This window comes from Camarhynchus parvulus, chromosome 1 (genome assembly GCF_901933205.1).
Source record: "Camarhynchus parvulus chromosome 1, STF_HiC, whole genome shotgun sequence".
In the NCBI taxonomy this organism is placed as follows: domain Eukaryota; kingdom Metazoa; phylum Chordata; class Aves; order Passeriformes; family Thraupidae; genus Camarhynchus; species Camarhynchus parvulus.
The window spans coordinates 8226089-8239001 of record NC_044571.1 but is presented as its reverse complement, the minus strand read 5'-3'; the positions used below and the strand labels follow the sequence as shown (position 1 = coordinate 8239001).

At 48.0% G+C, this 12913-nt stretch overlaps 1 protein-coding gene across 8 annotated transcripts in view; it reads right to left on the bottom strand.

Moving 5' to 3' along the window:
- Positions 1 to 12913, bottom strand: part of BCOR (BCL6 corepressor) — an 82522-nt gene that overhangs the window by 18350 nt on the left and 51259 nt on the right. For 5 of the 8 annotated variants that reach the window (XM_030957719.1, XM_030957806.1, XM_030957652.1 and 2 more), the window contains 2 exons: positions 6119 to 6400; positions 5368 to 5721 (listed from right to left, as the gene is read on the bottom strand). In XM_030957719.1, the coding sequence (XP_030813579.1) occupies positions 5368 to 5721; positions 6119 to 6400 (636 nt within the window). The remainder of the gene's footprint in view (positions 1 to 5367; positions 5722 to 6118; positions 6401 to 12913) is intronic. The other 3 variants (XM_030958154.1, XM_030958239.1, XM_030958069.1) reach the window with 2 other exon arrangements.

Sequence of the window (12913 nt, the reverse complement as noted above, 5' to 3'; positions counted from 1 at the left end):
GGGCAGAGTGGAACAGCTGCAGGGAAAAACTCGCCTCCTTACCTAGGACTGCCTGATCTGAAGGGGAACCAACTCCTCCAGCAGCCTGGGCCCAGCCTGGCGTGTCTCAGTGCAGACACGGGGATGGCGAGGGAAGAGGGGACAGGAAAAAAGGGGGAAGCATGGATCAGATTTTAATGGGGCAGTGTGCTGGTTTTGCATCATGGAAGAGATGTTTTGGGAGAGGTGGGAATGTCGAGCTTAGTCCCAAGACAGGGACCACCTTCTCAGCAGCATTTTGACTTCAAAAACAAGCCCAGAGAAGACTACTCAAGGAGCTGTCCCTACAGAAGCTCTGTGCAAGCTCTCCATCAGAAAGCACAGGGATTTTGCAGGAAAAGCAATCAGATGGTTTTTTCCCCCAAAAACTGCATTCACAAATGAGTCTTTCTGGGATGCTGGGACAGTAAGGCCAGTGCTCTGCTGCCTGTGGCAGGATACTGGCAGGGCTGGGTTTTCTCTGGGGGTTAGCTCCAACAAGCTGGATCCCACAATCTGGGCCACATGCAAAAAGCATGGTTAGTTTTGGGGTTTTTTTTTTGGAGTGCAAGCAGGCTTACGACAAAACAAGGACAGGAAAGTTGACTTTTTATAGTCTGAATTTCCCTTGGGAAGAGAATTGAGGTGACCTCAGAACCAACTGCTCTGCAGAAAAATTAAAGGTTTCTAGAAAGGAAGGGACACTTCAGTCAAACAATACCACACCACCAAGGGAAGGTGTGGAAGAAACTTTGAGAACTTGAAAGAGGCTCCCTTGCTCTGAGAAGTCTCTGAAGTGATGCTACTTTCACAATAGAAGAGATGGCAGGAGCAAATAAGCAGGTGCTCAGAGGGGAGACACCCTTACCTAAAGAGATTCGGTCTGGAACCAGTTGGTAAAAAAGAAAATAAAATCTAGAATCCTCTTGGTGGGCAGTTTCACACTTTAGTCTTCCTTTAAATAGATCTGTGAAAGCAACTCACAGAAGGCTTTCTAGATTAAGGATGAAAACAGAAATCCCTCAGTTCTTTTGAGCCACTTTCTAGAAAAAGACGCATACCACGGCTTGCCAAGCAGATGTCAGGGAATTTATGGGACACATGATGTGCAGATTGTTCAGCAAAAATCATGTAAGTTTTTCAGGCTTTGCAATACTGAAGGAAGGCACCTAGTTGTAGGCTGAGCCTATGGATGCAAGGCTGTCTTTCCAACTCTGTAGACAGCACAAAGTAAGGAGTGTTTAATTCTCATGTTCCCAACTACCCTAATTGAGTAGCGTGTGAAAAGCCCAATTCCAATACAGAAGTACAATTATTGCCTACTTAATCACTTACTAAAGCAAAAAAAAAGATGGAAAAGATGGAAAGCAACAGTGAGGAGCTCTGGTGAGTGCAAATGGAACAAACAGCTGCATGCAGAAAAACTACAATAGAATGAAAAACTCACAGGTCTGGAGAAGGACAGAAATACTGAAAGGATGGAGGAAAAAAAAACAAACACAGGAAGCTTATCTCAAAGAACTGCAGGCTTTCCCATGCAGACATGCCGAGGCATTGAAAGCAGAAGTTTAATCACCACAAAAAATGTGTTCTCCTGCCTGCAAACTCCACATCAACTCTGTGCTTCACTCTGACCCTCCACAGTGGTGACAGCAGGCACCAGGCTAAATGTGCACCGGAGCTGAGAGATGGAGAGCAGCTATGCTGTGCACCCAGGAGCTTCAGGATCAACAACATTGCAAGATGCCAGCACTACACAGAAAAAGCCAAGCATGAGCCTGGGAAATGCAAGATAGCAGGGGCAGAAAAGCAGCAAGTGACTGATCCTGGAATCCCAACCCATCTTCCTGACCACGTGAAGAGAGAGAAGAAAAACAAGAGTGAGCAGGAATATACCTAAATATCCATGGAAAAAAAAAAAAGAAAACCCAAACCAAAAACCCCATAAAACTCAGGCCTCTGACTGATGTGGGCTGTGGCAAGTCTGACTCAGAGCAGGACCTGTCTCCCTTCCCGCAGGAGCGGCTGCTGCGAGGTCCACGTGGAGCAGCAGCTGCTGCCGCGTCACCTGAACGCTCCTTGTTCAGCTCCCCCAGCAGCTGCCTCCTCCTGCCTGCCAAGCCCCTGGCTGCCACACTGCCTGCAGCCCCAGGCAGCTCCCAGGGGCTGGCACATGCTTCCCGGTGGGCGAGATCCTCTTGGCTCCTCTCCTCGGGGCTGTTGTTTCTGCGCTGCTTTGGTTTTCTCCTCGCACGGAGTGAGCGGCTGCGGCTCCCTGGGGAAGCATCGGGAGATGCTCCAGCAGTGCAGGGTTATTGCTCAGCTGGGACCCCAGCAGAGGCTGTGGCTTCTGCCTTGGTCATGGGGCTGGGCAAGCAGTGTGGTGCCCTGAGGCAGCAACATCCCCATGTTCATGGACCTGCTGCACCCCAGAGACCCAGCATGGTAACAACACTTTGCAACAGGATCACAGAATCGTAGAATGGTTCAGGGTTGGAAGGGAGATCATCCCCTAAAGATCATCCAGTTCCAACCCTTCTGCTGACACATTCCACTTGATCAGGTGGCTCACAGCCCCATCCAACCTGGCCCTAAACACTTCCATGGATGTGGCAGCCACAATTTCTCGGTGCAGCCTGCTCCAGTGCCTCACCACTCACAGACAGGAATTTCTTCCTAATAACCTAATCTAAGTCTACTCCCTCTTAAATCTGCTACCACTTGTCCTATCACTGTATGTCCTTGTCAAAAGTCCCTCTCCAGCTCTCTTGGAGCCCTCTTTTAGGTATTGGAAGGTGCTATAAGGTTTCCCTAGAGCCTTCTCTTCTCTGGGCTGAACAAGCCCAGCCCCCTCAGCCTATCTTGACACCAGAGCTGATCCAGCCCCCTGATTATCTCTGTGGCCTCCTCTGGACCTGCTCCAGCAGGTCCATGTTTCCCATGCTGGGGGCCCAAGAACTGGACACAGCACTGCAGGTGGGGTCTCACAGGAGCAGAGCAGAGAAAGAATCACCTCTCCTGACCTGCTGCCCACACTGCTCTGCATAAACACAACTGGAGTAACAGACCCAGAAGTTAGAAACCTCCACAATCCCAGAGATTTGCAGGCAGGAGTGGCAAATCATCCTGCTGATGTTAGACTGAACCTTCAGAGGCACAGAGGCAACCCTCTTGTCTGTTACAGCCAGCTCCTTGGGATACAACCAGCTGCCCAGCAGCAGAGACTGCCACAACTGCAGGCAGTGCTTGAGCACAGAGAACAGCTGCTCCCAGCCCCAAACTAAAAAAAAAGGCTGCAAGTGACAGTGTACATTCTTATATTGTCAGTCTCTGCTTGTTTAAGAGAAGTTTGAGGACTAGTCCTGAGCAACACAGACAAGCTGCAAGTCTCCATCTCCGTGAGACTGTCATGCAGAGGATGCTCTGTCACACAATGGGGAAAAATATCCTCATCCCAGTCAACTAAGAATGAGGAGATTCAAAAGTTTACACTTCAACAGGGCTGGAGAAGCACCAGCAAAATTATCTGAATGATATCCACTGTCTTTGTACAATGAACAGGAAGGCACTATTTAGTCAAGTTTATGGTTTTATAGCAGCTTCCAAACCTAAGAGGTTTTTCATAGCCATAGGGCAACTGAATCTGAATGCCTTTGGGAATGGTGCATAAACTGGGAGCCACCTCTTTTTCTTTCCCAAGGCCATGAGGCTGTCCCTGCCACAGGAGGGATTCCAGGGGAAAGTGAGAACATCCTTACACAATACAGCTTCTTGTTTGTGACCCTGGTTTAATCTCTACAAGGTCTCTCTCTCTGAAAGTACTAAGGTGAGGGGCAGGGGTGTTTGAGCCAATACCATGCTCACCCAGGCAGCACACAGAGCAAGGAAGTAAGAGTCAAAGCTCCTTTTTGTCCTTGGTTTGTTAATTTTTGTTCTCCTACTGCACAAATCCTTTTGGAGGGATCCTTCCCCATCAGTAAGCATCAAAGTTTGGGGGTTTCTGTCCTCAGATAATCCTACCAAGGAGAAGGACAGATGAGGAGCTTTAGGACCGAAGGGAAGCTGGTACTTTTGCCTGTGACTGTGTCAGAGACACTACCAAGGAAAATCTTCACTGGCACAAGATCATCTGGACTCTGTCCTTTCCATGGCGTGGGACAAGAGAATCTACTCTCCTCATGCTTCTCTCTTTCTAGGGGATCTCAGCTGAACTATAGTTAGGCCAGCTGGAATGTGAATGTGTTCCAGGTGGTGAAGGTCCCAGGTTTGTGAAGGAGCAAGGAGCCCAAATGCCATACACGCAGCTCCTGCTCCCAGAAACAGTCTTTCCTCAAAAACAAGCAGAGCACTTGGAGAGGTAAGAGCAGGAAAAGAGAAAGAAAAGGGGATTTTCCCTGTGCACTGTGTGATTCCATTCCCCATCAGTTCTCCAGCCAAGCTACAGCAGCAAAATGTTGCAGGGAAGGAGAAAGGCACCAGAGCAGAAAATGTGCCCAGGGGCTGAGGACAGTGAGGACAGGAGAGTGACCTGTCCATCCCAGTGAAAATTTGGCAGATTGTATTCACAGCCTTTCCCCCAGGATAGGGAACTGACAGAAATGGGAGGGAGGATGGGGAAAGGAGGAAGTGGAGTCAGAGGCAAAGAAGAAGCCAAAAACAAGCCAAGGAAAGCTGATATGCTTTGAGGAAGCAGCCCCTTAGGAGAGAGGTGCTGGAAGACCTCTGCCGAGGGGCCGGGAAGTGGGGTGCAAGGGGTTTACAGGATGTGCTCAGGACAAACCAGCAAAGCATCCTTGGCAGGAGGAGGATGAGCTCTGCTCTTGAGCATATGGCCTGGGAAAGGCAGGGGAAGCCAGCAGTGCTGAGGGTGCTGGAGGAGTTGGGTTCCTGAGATCAAGAGCAGCTGTAGATGTGCTGACACTGCTTTAGAAGCTCACAGCCCTTCAAACCCTACGTGGTTAAACACCCTTACACCAACTAGCAGCCCATTTGCTCCCTCTCTCACCCAAAAGCATTTTATGCCCTCCCCAGCTCTCCTCTAAAGATAAACTTCATCTTCGCATCGTCTACGAAAATATTTAAAGCCAAAACACACACGCACACACACACAAACACAGAGTTACACACACATACACAAACACGTTTTCTGGTCTGACAAATATCAGCTACAGTGCAATTCTTAAAGAGGAGGTGTCAGCCCTTATAAAAATGGACATCTACAGAAATATATATATAGTTTAAAAAAAAAAAAAAAAAAAAAAAAACTCTCGACAATTCCTTCACATCGGTGGCAGCATGCGTCACTGTAAATGCTAAAGCCAGCTGGTTTCCCTAGTAGTCTCTGCATACCTTGTTCATTGTCACTTGTTTTGAGGGACTCTTCAGACCAACTTCTATTGCTTTTGGCCTCTGACCTTTTCTTGGTGTGCCTTTCTTCTGTGAAGTCTTTGACCTTTGCAGTGGCCTCTGGCTGAACAGCCTCAGCTAAATCTTTCCTGCTTTGCCGGCCCAACTTGCCGGACGGGGATCTCTCTGGTGACACCTGCTGCTCCCATAGTTCCCTAAGATGCTGCAGGTGACGCTGCTTTTTGGGATGGAGCCCTGTTAATTCAATGCACACCTTCAGGTTGGTCACCTCATTACAATTGGGCTCTTCTAAGTGGTTAGAGGAATTGTTTGTCATTTCCCTCTCAGGCCAGTCATCTAATGGAAAAATAACTAAAAATTAATCAAAAAGCCCCCTCAACTTAAAACAAAAGCTACATTTCACTTTCGGGGCATATAGTCTCAGCTTTACCACCACACTATGCATTTTAAAGCTTCGCTCATTACGGGTTACATGCACTACAGGAACTTGCACTGCTGTGGCTACAGTGGCCAATGACTAGTGCTTTATCCTTACATACCAAGTCTTTTTATATATACATATATATATACACATATATATACATACATATATATACATATATATAATTTAAAGTGAAATGACAGTGCTCACATTAGTAACTAGCAAGTTCAAAAATGGAAACACATTAAGCCAAAGGGACGTTCCTTTCACAAGACATTCCTTGAGAGAAACCAAAGCAAAATGCTGTCTTACCTTTGGAGCTCTTCTTCTTTTTTGCTTTTGATATAACTTCGTCCTGCAGTTCATCCACAAAGCCTTCATTTTGGCTGCCATCATTTTGCACTCTCTCACCAGAGTGTTTACGTTTCCTGTCCAGACGTGGACATGAATGTTGGCCAAAATCTTCTGCTGGCTGGTCTTCTGCCTTTTCATACACAGAATGTCTCTCTAAATAACATTTCTCATTTGAGAGATCTTTTTCCTCTGGAGTTTCAAGAAAGTGACCTCGGTTGTTTTCTGTACTAGTAAAGTTACCTAAAAATAAAAAACAAACAAACACCACAAGACCTAATAAATACAACACAATTCACTATGAGAATAGGCTTTGCTCTCTGATCTCTTCAATGTCATCTCCATCATGAATTACGGCTCATGAGGCATGCAAATTGTACTTGGGAACAAGTCTCCTCTGCCCAGCCTAAGGCAGCAGTTTTCTCAACAGTTAAGCACAAAACTCCCAAATGCACACTACTTTGTGTTGTTTTTACATTAATTTAAGAAGCACAATATTCACTATACTTGTATCCATAGAAACATCACAATATGCTTTTTTAAATAAAGAAACATCTTTGGATACTGAAAGCACAAACCCTTTTGAGAAAGCAACCTCACCCCCCTAAACTGTGGCAAGTAACAGTCCAGTTCAAAAATACCTTCTGATGACAACCAAGTATTAGTCCTCCCTTAATTCCTAATCTTTCACTAACTTCTCCCATCAAATTGCAGAGTCTGACTTAAAAGCATTCATCCCCTTTTTCTGGAGATATAAATGGGATACAGAACACGCACACACGGACACAGAAATACCACTAAGAATAGCTGTGATATTTTGCAAAAAAGTACTACTTGAATCCAAGGTTATAAAAAGGCTTCTTCACTTCAAGTAACCAACCAGTCACTGTACCTCACATGATCTCTGTCACCTCCTTTTAAAACAGACCTCACTTTTTTCAAGGAGTATTTCCAGCAATAGCAAGAGGGTGAGCTCTGAAAAGCTTACTAGAAACTCGTCAGACAAATTAGCCACAAAAACACCCATGCTGCCTTGCCCTCACCAGCTTCAGCTTCCCTCCAATACTGTTTGCTCTAAGTCAGAGACAGCCTATGCAATTTTAAATGGATGCCTGATTTAAAATTACACTTAATCACCATCTTGAGTAACGTTATTTTCTTGGGTTTAACCAAACTAGCAAAGGCAAGGTTAGGCAGAGATGCAGTACGGACTTCAACACAGACAATCAGCTCCTATTTACAACTCTCACAAACAAGCTGGGGTTCTCACGTGTTTTAGCCTCCTGGCCGACCAACACTCCACACCTCTGCCACTGTTTGGCAAACTGTATGTTCCATCCTACTTCCCCATGGCTCACTGTCCCTTTTCCTCTTCCTCCTTCCTGCCCTTCCTCCTTCTCCCACTTCCCTTCCTGCAAACACATTTGCTGGTTTCCTACCTGGACTCCTGACAGCTCTGCTGCCCTTCTCTCCTGCGGATCCGCTCTTCCTTTTACTCAGTTTTTTACAGGTTGCCCTGTCCAGCCTGGCCTTCAACTTCTCTTTCCCCTTATCAGGGCTGAAACTGCTCCCCTGCAACCCCTTCTGTGCCCTTCAAGACCCACCACTGGCAGTGTCTGGAAGCAGCCCAACTCAATCCCACCTTATCTTGACAGCACCTTCCTACAGCTCTGCCAACCCCTCCTGGTTTCATGACCATCCTCGAAATACCTTTTGTCAGCAATGGAAGGCTGGGGGGGTTGCGAGGGGAAACTTCCCTGATGAGTTTTCTCCTCACCACAATCTGGAAATAGCTCCAAGTAGCACCAAGGGCTCTGGAAATGTTTGTCAGCACCAGAAGACACCCCAGCATAATTTTTACACTGCTTGGGAAGCTGCCTGCAGGGCTGCTTGTAAAACAGCACAAGATATGGGCCAAGAAAAATCAAAACAAAAGCTGATTTTCTGCAGGCGAGCGGGAGGCTCGGGCTGTTCCGCTGCTCAGCCATGCGATGCTCCACAAGGCCGTCTGGCCAACACATGCTCCTTCCAAGACTTTAAAATGCACTTTGTCACACTTCTTCCAGCCAACAGCGCTGAGGTATTCCAGAGAACAGGTATCTCAGCTTACTGTGGCCGTGCCTCTGAATGGCAGAGTCCCCCCAGACCAGAATTAATCTGGCAGCACCCTGCACTCGCACATCTGGCACGAGGACACCGCCCCACAGCTGTGCCCCATAACCACACCAAAAGCACCAGCAGTCCCGTTTCACACAGCATAAAAGCAGCTGGCCCAGCCACGTTTTAAGTATCACAATAGAAATAAATGTGTCTATCGGATTTCATTTTACATTTTTAATGCAATCTGCTATTTTCTTCCTCTCATAAGGAAACATTATACTTCTGTGGTCAGTTTCCCTGAAGAGATCAGGTAAGGGCACTCTCAGCCACACCCCTGCTGTCTTAGAGCCCTCTCATCTCCAGCAGCACCAACAGCTACAAGCCATGGGCTACACCAGGATAGCTTTCCTGCTCCTAACACTGTCTGGCCTGAGAAAAGGCAGGCACATCCTGACCAATTCCCAGAGAAGCTCTTGCAGGGTCAAAGGAAGTAGCAGGCTGTAGGGGGGGGGCAGGGGGTGATGGTCTTAATCTTTACGGCTTGCAGGAAACAGCAAGCTAATTCCAGCCTGCCACCACCGAAAGCAACCTGCTGCAGATTAATTCCTTCTCTATCTGCAAGAGGACTTGGCACGGGGATGTCGAGCGCCGCTCGCTCAGACTGTGCTGAAAAATAAAAGAGGGGAGAGCCCTCGCTAACAGCTTGTCACTGTCAGCCTTCCTCTGAGACTCCACGTGCTGGCAAGAACAGCACACACCTACTGCAGCTCATCCAAAAAGCCCTGGCTGCCAGCAGCTCCGTGACACCTTAGCCTCCGCTGCCCGGTGACATCCCAGAGGGACCCTCAGGGGACAGAGCTCCAGAAATCCCTCTCAAGGGCCACCCGCTGCACGCGCAGCTGTGCGATCCATGGCTGTGCGATCCGTGGCTGTGCGGTCCATGGCTGTGCGATCCATGGCTGTGCGGTCCATGGCTGCGCGGTCCATGGCTGCGCGGTCCATGGCTGTGCGATCCGTGGCTGTGCGATCCGTGGCTGTGCGATCCGTGGCTGTGCGGTCCATGGCTGTGCAGTCCATGGCTGTGCAGTCCACGGCTGCACGGTCCATGGCTGTGCAATCCATGGCTGTGCAGTCCATGGCTGTGTGATCCATGGCTGTGCGATCCGTGGCTGTGCAATCCGTGGCTGTGCAGTCCATGGCTGTGCAGTCCATGGCTGTGCGGTCCATGGCTGTGCGGTCCGTGGCTGTGCAGTCCATGGCTGTGCAATCCGTGGCTGTGCGATCCATGGCTGTGAGATCCGTGGCTGTGCAGTCGTGGCTGTGAGATCCGTGGCTGTGCAGCCCATGGCTGTGCAATCCCACTCCTGCAGTAAGGCCATTAGGGAAGCGGCATCTCCGCACACTAATCCCAGTTGTGTAATCACCCTGCTCCGAGGCGGGAGCAGCCCGGGAGCCGCGGGACGTGCCCTTGCCTGTGCGCTCCCTCAGCCGGATTTCAGTGCCAAAGCACAAAGGTCACTCATTCACTCATTCACTCTCTGCTGGGGACACCCACGGCTGCCAGGCCCTCCTCGCAGCTTGCATCCACACGTCGCAAGCCCAGAGGTTTCTCCTTTTCCCCCCTGGCACAGCTGTGGCTGCCTCACAGAGAGCAGGTCCTATTAATATTTTACCACCGGATTCCGTTCTGTCCTCAAACTGTTTTGCAAGCAACAGGGATCAGACGCAGTGTCTCCCCAAATTAAGATACAAATGTCAACAAGAAGCATGGCAACATAAGCATAACGTGCGTGCCCAACAAGGATGAGGAGAATTTATCTGCTTTTGTTCCCACCACCCCCCTTCCCGTGCCATGTATCTACAACATCCTTTTCTCTGCCTAAGGAAGAAAACAACAACAAAATACTTGGGAGTTCTCGTATCATCATTATTCAAACAGTGGTGAGGTAGCCAGAAACACAGGATAAATGCTGAGTTCTCATAGCAACACACCTCTATGAGTAAGGAGATTAAACTCTTAAATGTGTTCCTTCCTCAAGCCTCCAGTATTTGCCAGTGTCACACCAGCTGTGACAACCAGCACCAACAATTCAAACCATTTCTCACTGTCCTACCAATCTAGAAACAAGGGAGAATTAAGAAGATGCTTCTTCACAGCTGGTTTTTGTCGGAAGCAGTACCTTCTTAGTGCACGGGTTACAATCTCACAAGGAGCAGTTACAGACACGCACAGACAGGCTACCCAAAAAACTTTCTTTCATTTTTCTATCTTCCTGTTGCTGTCAACTGCTGTCAACAAGACCAGACCCTCCCATTCGATGCAAACAAGGAAACACATCTTAGTGTTCAAGCTGCAGATTCTTTTGTTCAAATAACATGGCAGCTAAAAACAGCCTTTCCTCTTCCCTGGAGCAACCTCTCATTGTGCTCACTTATACGCAAGACACCCTTTATTCATCCAAGAACAGTAATGACTATCCAAATGCTAAAACCCAGTATTCAGCAGGGAGATCACAACAACAGTAAGAAATTCCCTAAGATATTCTCAGAATTCAACTCTGAGTATCCCATGGGGCAGAGGGAACCCAGTTGATCTCACTTTTCGCTCCAATTACCTCTGCATGGGAGCTTTCTGCATTTGTTGCATTCTGCCCAAGCCTACCACACTGCACAAACAAGCAACCACCACTCTCAGTGCACGGACTTTTTTTTTTTTTCTTCCACTTATGTCCTGTGGCAGGAAGGTAATAACTGACCAGGGCAAAGGACATGTTTACTGCCTCCATCTTTCATTTGTTCCAGTGTACACACAGCCCAGCAAGAAAAAAGAAAAGCAGGGCATCACCATGCAAAGGGACACTGATACCTCACTACAATGCTAAGATCAATTGTGCAATGTGTTTTGGCACATTGCACCATTTACCTTCACACATACCAACTGCTTTAACTTCTTCTTTATGACCTCATGCCTGCCTTAAGATCAGGCTTCTAATATATTGGGGTAATTTTGCCCAGCTAAGGCTTAAACAGGCACTGTCTCCCATCCTAAAAAATTAAATAAACAGGTGAAGTAATGCTCCCCAGTCAAGAAATTCAGAGTCTGTAGAATTCATTCACTCTTTCACACTCGGATATGATTTTCAGAACCTCTGGAAGAGCTTTGTTATGAACCGACATGCGATCATCACATGCCCGTATTGATGCGTGTGTCCGTGCCAATAGCTTAAATCACTTGATCTCTGAACAATCCTATGACTCATGACATATGCATCCCATAATTTATCATGTTTGTGCTATGAAAATGCACTGGAGCAGCATTGCCTCAGCAACATTTACAAGTCACCTTGGCAACAAAGCAGCTTTGCGGCTGCTCTCAGATGCCCGGTCTGAGATGCCCAGCAAAACCCAGACGAGATGGGAGAGAACTGAAGCACTTCTAATTTACTGATCAGCTTTAATTGCTCATTAATTAGCTAACACGGCTACCTGCCTTAAATTGGGCCTTAAAAAAAAGGCAAAACAAAAAGCTAAATAAAACAAAAGCCCATCTCTTTTACCCTTCTCCAGGAGGCTCAGTGCTCAAACTTAAGGAGACTCCCAGTACAGAAAATCACACACTGCCAAGCCAGAGGAAAAGTTTAAGGAACCGGATATTGTGCCTTCGTGTGCTTCCCAAAAAGTCTATACATGTGCAATGCAGCTAGGAAAAACAGCAAGTCCTAGGACAAGCTAAAAAAAAAGCAGTTTCCATCCCATGAAATGCCTCTGTAAGCATCACCTGCCTGTGTTATTTAGGCTTTTGTTGCACGGGCAGGTTTAGAGGAGCCAAGGGGGCAGGCAGCTGCCAGGGCCGATCGGCTCTGCAGCTCGGTGCCAAGCGCGGCAGCGGCGGCAGCAGGGGAGCGCTGGGAGCTGGCTCCGTGCCACAATCACAGTTCTGGATGCAGTTTCCTTCTTCATCAGGCAGGTGAAGTGCTGGCAGTGAGGGCAGAACAGCCCGTCGGTTTCACTCCTAAACTCCCTCCTCACACAGGTAAAGGCACGGCTGTTTCACTTTCAAGCTAGCGCCAGACAAACACCAAACATAGGGAAACAACTTTTCAAGCAGCAAGATCGCTCACAGGAGGCAGAAAGGAAACACGGGAGGCTGCAAACCATCAGCTCATTCCCATTCAGGAGCTTTAAAGCCAAACACACCAACAGCGTGGTCAGAAATTGGAGGCAAAGGGAAGGCAAAGGATCAGCAGCCCTGGCTCCCAGCGAAGGGGAAGGGAAGGCAGAGCTCATCTCCCCTTTGCCAGTCGCTCAGTGAGAGATGCAGTAAGGCTGCTGGTGGCTCAAGCCCCAACACAGAGCCCAAGCCACCACAGTAGAGGCATTCAAGAGGTGTGAAACTCAGCTTCCTGATTTATCAGCTGCTATCCCGAGGGGCAGGAGGTGAACCACCACGATAAAAAACTTTTACTGAGACCTGAATCTGTACTGGGAAGTATTTGCTGCTGCCCAGGCGGGTGTACAAAAAGAAGGAGCTCCCTCAGCAGAACAGATCCGTGCTTTTAGGAGTTTAGACATTTGGCCAAAGTCTGAAATAGCCTGTTAAGTCAGAGCTAATTAGCAGAGGAGAGGAATGAACTAACATAACACTGAACATACTTT